This window comes from Nicotiana attenuata, chromosome 5 (genome assembly GCF_001879085.1).
Source record: "Nicotiana attenuata strain UT chromosome 5, NIATTr2, whole genome shotgun sequence".
In the NCBI taxonomy this organism is placed as follows: domain Eukaryota; kingdom Viridiplantae; phylum Streptophyta; class Magnoliopsida; order Solanales; family Solanaceae; genus Nicotiana; species Nicotiana attenuata.
In genome coordinates this window covers 46,111,362-46,119,983 of record NC_031993.1, presented here as the reverse complement: position 1 = coordinate 46,119,983, position 8,622 = coordinate 46,111,362, and the positions used below count along the sequence as shown (strand labels likewise).

Sequence of the window (8,622 nt, the reverse complement as noted above, 5' to 3'; positions counted from 1 at the left end):
TGTTAACCGGAGTAGGAGTATTACTTGTTTGCAAACGAGTCATTCGACTGCTCTCTTGTTGTAACTTTTTTGTAGGAGCAGGAGACTCAAAATCATCATCATCGGGAGCCTGGACAAGCGTATTCGCTTCAGAAGCAGGGGTTGAGGTCGAGTCCCTCGATGATTTAACTGGAGTGGGAGAATTCCTCGTTTGCGAACGAGTCATTCTACTACTTTCTTGTTGCGAGTTTTTAGGAGGAGCAGGAGACTCAAAATCATCATCATCTGGCGCCTAGACATTTACATTAGCTTCAGAATCAGGGCTTGAGGGCAAGTCCCTCAATCTTTTCGCATAATCGAACTTAACGCCTTTTCCGGCAACCTTCATTTTGCTTTTAGAAGCAGGTATTTTTTAACTCATTTTCTACAATAAACCAAACAAACAAAGCTTTAACAAAAGTGAAGACAACTGAAGGAAAACACAAAAATCAAACTGTAACAAAACTCAAAAGTGAACCAAAAATAAAGGCCATGAACACAAAGCAGAGGCCAATTTTCCCAAATTGTAACAAAACTCAAAAAATAAAAAATTCTACCCTAAAAGTTGAAATAACAAAGCATGCAAACTGAACATCAAGTTAAGCCTACGAAGATAGAAGGAACACAAAATCAAACGAAAAACACAGCAACATTGTAAGAAAATAGGCATAATCAGAAAAAGCAAAAAAAATTAAAAATAAAACAAAATTCAAAACCAAAACTGTGGTAAAAGCATAAAATGAAACGAAAAATTACCTGAAAATAAGATTGAAAGCTCGAAAAAGTACTTGAACCCAACAATGGAGGTCGGTTATGTTCGTCTCTAAGAAAAGCGCGAGGAAGAGAGAGTCTGAGAAAAGCGTGAGGAAGGGAGAGAAAGAGAAACAGAGAAATTGAAATTTAAAATATTAAAGAAAACCGTTGTTTTAAGTTGTGGGCTACCGGGTGAAAAGTAAATTTCATAACATATACAACATGGGCTAAGCCAGGTAAAGGCTTCAAATATGGGCTATTTTCGAATGGGTTGTATGGACCAAGTGATATATGATGTAATTTCTTCATTATTTTATTTTTTGGTACGAATGAAAATATTTTTCGAAAAATATTTTTTTATATTTTCATGTTTGGTTGGCTTAAAATATTTTTTTCATAAACTCATTTTCCATCAATTGGAGGTAAATGTTTTCCTTATCAAGAAAGGAAAACAATTTTCAAAACTCTTTTTCAACCTTTTCCGCCCTATTCCACATCCCATCAACCCCACCAACTCATTCCAACAAAAGGAGTACTTTCTTTTCGTGATGTAGAAAAAATATTTTCTTTCATTTCAACAAACTTAATATTTTCTTTTTCCTAATGCAGAAAAAGTTTTTTTTAAAATTTTAAAAAAACGAGTATTCTCTTTTCATATTGTAGAAAAACTATTTTCTTTTATTTTCAACAAAACAAACATTTTCTTTTCATGACATAAAAAAAGTATTTTCTTTCATTTCAACAAACTAAGTATTTCTTTCATTTCAACAGAACGAACACTTTCTTTACATGATGTAGAAAAAGCATTTTCTTACATTTGAACAAAACGAATACTTTACTTTCATGACGTAGGAAAAATATTTTTTCTCATTTTGACAAACAAGGTATTTTATTTTCATGATGTAGGAAAAATATTTTCTTTCATTTAATAAAATGAGTAAGTTATTTTCATGTTGTAAAAAGGATACTTTCTTTTCAACAAAAAAAAGTATTTTTTATTTAACGAGCTCAAATCAGAGCGTTATACTTGTTGAAAAAAGTAAAGTAGCACATTAGTTCTTTCGGGTTTATGTGAATTTTGAAAAGAATAATTAAATTTTTAAAGAAAATAGAGTCTCGAGGGGGGGGAGCGCAGGAAACATGAGGATTTTGGGGAAGATGGGTTGAGAAGATATTTTCCTAAAAATATTTTATACTCTAGAACCAAATACTAGAAAATATTTTCCGGAATTTTTTTTTCATTCACCAACCAAACAAAATAAGTGATAAAACCACTTATTTCCATGTTAAGCTAGCTAATACTGTTTCTAACGAAAAACAAAAAAAAGAGGACCCCACACTTCGCATTGTCCTTACATATAATGAATGAATTCTACCATACATGCTAATCATGTACATCATCAACAACAACCATCCAGTGAATTCCCACGAGTGGGGTATGGGGAGGGTAGAGTGTACCTTACCCCTAATCCAGAGAGTAGGGAGGCTGTTTCCGAAAGACTCTTGACTCAACGCTGATCATGTACATAAAATTTTAATATACACCAGAGGCTAGGTTAACACTTCGAACTTCAAAAATTGTACAACCGTAGACTTTCCTTCACATATTTGGTTTCTTTCATTCCACAAACTGATCAAATGTAAGGTGGCTATAGTCTTCCAAATCCCTAGCTCTTTGTGCACTTGCAGCCCTCCTAGAAGCAGAACATGTCCTTTGGAGATTTACGCATCAATCCAACTCAAACAAATGTATCATTTTCCCCTTTACCTATTCCACATGTGTTACTTGTTGCACTAAGATACACGCCTATTCTGGAGATTCTTCTGAGTGAAATAAGCATCATGAGACATCTGTGAAGTAATAAATTGGAGAATCATATTTACAGAAGTCGGAATGATCATGTCTTAACAAGTAAACTCACACCTTGACAGAGAGACTTCAGTAATGAAATGTGATGATACAGACCACATGTTAACCAGGTGCTAATAGCATGTGTATACCAGGTTTTAAAAGCACGAAAGTCAAAAGTTCCAGCACGATACCCGAACCGGAGATATGTGAATAGAAAATACCCAATCTGTTAACAATGGAGAACAGTCAAATCTATGACCACACAAACAGTTTTAATCATTTCCAATTTGCCGTATATATTGGAATAAGAAAATAAAACATGTACTGTTTTTTTTAAGACCGAGAAATCTGCCAGGGGGCAACATACATGTATTTCTTTGTAAAGTTACTTGAGAATCACGAGCTTTATCTTAACTTATATAATAGGAGCAATTCCTTAATGATGAATACATTTAAGTTACTGTCTGCATATATTCACACACATAACTCACAATACTACAATAGACAAAAATGTAACACTCATCTAACATACCATTCAAAGTTAATATGGGATCTCTGAATCACATTTCTACTCTATATAGAACACTTCAGAAACCAATATTAGAAAATGACAGCAACTCGTTTGAATTGGCATGGTTCTTAAGCAGATTTTGACAGTATCAGTTTCAAGTTTCAATAGTTTACCTCGTCTCAAATGTGGGATCTAGCATGGGATTGTCTTGGATGGATCTACAATTAGTTCGTTACTCTCCCTGTATATTTTAAGCAAAGTGAAGTTTAATCAAGTGTATTTTGGGCATTATTTGTGGGTTCTAAATTTGAATGAAGTTTAAACGCAATGGCACTGAAGCTGGAAAGAAATGTGGTGTCCTGGTGCCTGGACGGAGGTATAGTTGCAGGATATTTTGCTTACCAGAAAACTGTTTTGAGAAATTAATTAAAGAATACTACTTTCTCAATCAAACAAAAATGTCCAAATTCAGTGATCTTCTAAATGAAACAGAATTGCTGGAAATAGTGCAGATTCCTTCCTAAACACATAAACAAACTGAGAAAACAAAATGAAAGCTGGAAGCTCACTAAACATAAGCACAAACCTATAAGCATAGAAAGTGATATTTGCAGCCAATTTTAAAGTTCCATTCTCCTGTAGAAAGACATAATAAATTTTCTCTTGTGCTCAACTAAAGATGCTTCTTGGTAGATTTTGTGCTATATGAACATAATAAGCTCTAACAATAACTAAGTCGCACTACTTTGTCCGAGAAGCTTTTGCAATAGTTCCAAAACCAAAATAGATTATCAAACTGGTTCTCAGTTCTCACCAATCATTTTCTTAGAATGTGGTCTCACCAGAAACTATGATTACTTGATTTTACTGACAACGGATGCGGTAGGTTATTTGCTTAGCTAAACCAACAAAACAACCTTAAAGAGTCCTTATAAAGCAGTTTACTCATAAAAGTACTGAAATTAGAATCTAGAACACTTTAGAAACCAAGCAGTTCTTAGAGAGAAAAGTACCTCGTGTAACAGGTATAGCACCACTGAAGGGTGAAGATAGAGCTTGCAAATGCCACTTGATCTTGCACTCAGAAAGCATGATGCTCATGAAATTACCACAGGCTTTCTTCTTTTTCACCTGGAACCTGATGGATAGAGCAAGGGAGGCGAAAAATGACATTCATAACACAAAAACAACAAAAAAAGCTAGTCAAATGTAGTGAGGAGCACATTGGCTAATAAGAATATCTTGCTTTATACTTAGTCACTAAGTTAACAGTACCATCAGAAGGTCTATCACTGCAATAGAAGAGAAATATTCATAACAATATAAATCGGATTTTCCTAGTCTCCAGGGCAATCAAACATGTGCTATGTACATAATGAGCTATCACTTGTAGCTTCTAGCCTATGCAAATACTTTAGCGTGGGCAGGAGCTTATATTCCAAATGAAACGGTTTTCTAACTTCAAAAGATTCAGTCTTGTACCATAGTCCAGTTGTTATTGCAAAGAGTAACACTAGTTACATTCATACAACTTCACACTTCTAAGAACAATAGGGGCTTCAGAAGTTTCACAAGGAAGCGAGCTGCAAGAAATGTGTAAGTTACCCCAGTTGGAGCAGGGGCTCAGATGATGGTATGTGCCATGACTAGGGTTGACTGTGTGTTGGATAAATAAAAAAACAAACATGAACATGCATAAATACTTTTCTTGTGGACATTACCAGGTAACCAGAGAGCAAAATGTCATTTTGAGAAGTAGATTGATAGTTTTAACACCATTTGATAACAAGGACGAAACTTCTTTAGATAACACAGTGCTGAAATAAGTGCTGAAATATGAGATAAGACATCGAACCCCATCTACCGAAATTCTTAAAATAAACAAGCAGAGTTTATACTTAAAAAAGTTTAAAATCCATAATCCAAAATCAAGAAACAAACAATTAAAGGAGAGAATTGCAAACAGATTTGTACGTCTTCGAAGGGCATCCCTTTCCTCCAACTTCTATATATTTTAGTTGACAATAACAATATGGACTATAACCATTTGAAATCTGATGACAATTAGTCCAATGACCAATAAAGTTAATTACTCTTAACATTATTATTGTTCTAAGTAAAAGCTGATTCCCAGCAAAGCATTCAGTATTTTAAATCAGAGAAAAACCACCGAAAACATAACTTAATAATTTGGATACAGTTCCGTAATAATATGCCCTGTCAGGTTTAAAAACTTATGGGTCAATTGCCGGAAAATGACAAATATACATACCATATGGTTCAGGGATAGAAGTTTGGTTTTGATCTTGTTAGCTCTGGTGTTCCATTTATATGTGGTTGATGTTACCAAGACCTAATATATTGTAGAAAACACTGTTTCTACAGCAGTTTCTATGTTAAAGGGAGTAGCTATTGATTCTAAAAAGATAGAAAGTGATAGTATCTCGAGATAACTAAATACCACTTAAACTGATTCCTAGACTTATAACGCGTGCAAATAAGGAAACCCAAATTATTTCTGATATAGAGTGCAACAACATCTGATTTCCAAGATAAAGAAAAGCGGGAAAACAATCAAAATAATTTACCTCCCTCAATGAGCTTGCCTGGAGAGCTCAACCAATGTTCTAATTGTCATTTTCTCAGTTTCCGCTATTCCATTGGATGTGATTTCTTTTGCAAAGGTGAAAGGAAATTGCATAACATGATAGCATAGCCGAATAAACCAAGTGAAAAACAATTCACTTCTTATTTTCCAAGTGAAACACGGGTATCATGTCAAGCAAAGAAGGATCGTCCGCTATAATGTCTATTAATAACTCTATTGTAGTTGCATCAAATGACAAGCTCTTCCCCGTCATTTTCCATTAAAAATGCCTTCGTTTCACTAATTTTGTTGCTTTGGAGAAATCCGTGCATAATTATATTATAAATTGCGTTGTTTGGCAAACAACCATTGTGCTCCATTTTTCTTAGCATATCTTTAGCTTCATCTAACAATCCTTCTCGGCAAAATCCATTAATCATTGTAGTGTATGTTATCACGTTAGGATGTAAACCTATTACGGAAAGCTTCTCAAAAATAGCCAGAGCTTTGTCGAGCTTACCATTTTTGCACAGACCATCTACGACAACGTTGTAAATTTGAATATTTGTATCTTGTCTCCTTCTTTCCAACGTATGAAAGTGTGACATAGCTTCTTCAACAAGACCATTCTTAAAATAACCACTAAGTAAAGTGCAATGAGTGTACGAATCCGGTATGTGCCCAGCAGATAGCATCTCAACAAAGAATTTTTGTGCAGAGCTAGTTCTTCCAAGTTCAAAAAGACCATGCAAGACAATATTGCAAGTAAAAATATCAGGTTTCAATCCCTTTTGAGAAATTTCAAGAAATAATTGCATGGCCTCGTCCACATTTTTGTTCCTACAATATCCATTTATTAGAATGCTATAGCTAATAATACTAGGCTCAATGCTCTTATCTACCATGAAATCAAAAAATTTCCTTGCTCTATCCATTTGACCACACAAACAATATCCATCCATTATCGCATTGTAGGTGATCTCATCAGTATGTCCCCTTTTGCAAAGCCCATTCATGATTGTTTCATACATGAATCTGTTAGGCTCACAGATATTCTCTCTGACTAACTTTTTGAACAAATTAACTCCATCTTTTAACTTATTTTCAGCAAAGAGTCCCCTTAGTAAGATATTAAAGATGACAACATTAAATGGAATTCCTTTCTTCAAGTGAATGGCTAATATAGAAAATCCAAGATCAGTACGATGCATCAGGCAACAACTGTTAATCACAGTACCTAATATGAATACATCAGCTGGAATACCTAATTTCTGCATTTCTCCAAAAAGAGAAATAACAGCAGAGTAATGCTTCATATTTACAAGAGTCTTCAACAATCTCGAGAAGGCGACGAGAGAGGGAAGAGGCTTTGTTTCGACCATTTGACGGAACAAACTCAGAGCATCATCTAAACATTTGACGTTCTCAAACCCTTTAGGAACCCAAGGTTTCCCCTTTGTCGAAATGGAGGAAGAATAATCTCTGGGTGTAATTGCCGAAGCAGAATGAGTAATCACAGCATTGAAACGAGAAATAGCAAATAATGAGACAAAGGGATTACCATTGGGGGAGTAACGCACTGCAGCTCTCATCATCTTCGCTCGCTCTCCAATTTGGAATTGGGTACTGGCAACCCGATCAATTAACATTTGTATTTTCTACCTAAGTTTATAGTTTTAAAAACATTTTAATCCTTTTTTTTTTTGTATCCTAAATTACTTTTTTTATCTTTTTTTTTTTTTCGTTGTCCTCAATTTTTTGAATTACAACATATGCTGCTTATGCAAAAACAACTAAAAAGTGCATGAATTTGATAATTAGTCTTAGAATTATAATCTATATCTATTCTTTTTTAATTTGAATTAATTAATGCCCGTAAACTAGATTTAAAGTATTTCTGTAAAATAAAAAAAGAGCGAGTTTTCAATTACTTTTCCTTAATGTATTGTAGGAAATAATTTCTTAAATAAAAGTTTCACTTAAATATGTATGTCTTTTTCCGTGTGTTTTTTTCGTAGATTTCATAAATTAATAAATACAACAACAACAATAACAATATATCCAGTAATATCCCACAGTGTAAGGTCTGGGGAGAGTAGTGTGTACGCAGATCTTACCCTATCTTGTGATGATAGAGAGATTGTTTCTAATAGACCCTCGGTTCAGAAAAGTATAAGCACCGCAGTAATAAAAATATAGAGAAGAAGGAGCAGTACCAAAAAGCCGTATAAAAGCAGAATAAAAACAACGAGGCAGTAAGGTGATCAACAATGAAAGAACACAACGGTTAGTCATAAAAACATATGTGAGACTGCGTGTTAATACTACTGTTATGAATACTCTAGACTACCTACTCTATTACAGTAATCCTCGACCTCTATATCTTCCTATCAAGGGTCATGTCCTCGGTCAGCTGAAGTTGCGCCATGTCTTGCTTAATCACCTCTCCCTCATCTTCTTTGGCCTACCTCTATCTCCCGTATGCCCTCCAATGTCAACTTCTCACACCTGCTCATCGGTGCGTCTGTGCTCCTCCTCCTCACATGACCAACTACCTAAGTGGTGCTTCCCGTATCTTGTCCTCAATAGGGGTCACACCCACCTTATCGCGAATAACCTCAATTCTAATCCTATCTAACCCGGTATGCCCGCACATCCATCTCAACATCCTCGTCTCTGTTACCTTCATCCTCTGGACATGAGCAATCTAGACTGGCCAACACTCAGCCCCATAAAACTCGTTGGTCTGACCACCACTTTGTAGAACTTACCTTTAAGTTTCGGTGGTACCTTATTGTCACACAAAACACCGAAAGTGACTCTCCATTTCATCCATACCACCCAATACGATGTGTGACATCTTCATCAATCTCCCTATCTCCCTGAACAATAGACCCGTGG

The 8,622-nt window shown here is 35.0% G+C and overlaps 1 protein-coding gene across 1 annotated transcript; it reads right to left on the bottom strand.

Moving 5' to 3' along the window:
- LOC109225762 (putative pentatricopeptide repeat-containing protein At3g16710, mitochondrial) lies at positions 1,980–7,388 on the bottom strand. Its single transcript, XM_019390535.1, is given in 5 exon segments — positions 1,980–2,849; positions 3,308–3,375; positions 4,148–4,272; positions 5,723–5,998; positions 6,000–7,388. Coding segments are annotated over 2 exon segments (1,494 nt in total). The 5' UTR covers positions 7,371–7,388; the 3' UTR covers positions 1,980–2,849; positions 3,308–3,375; positions 4,148–4,272; positions 5,723–5,875.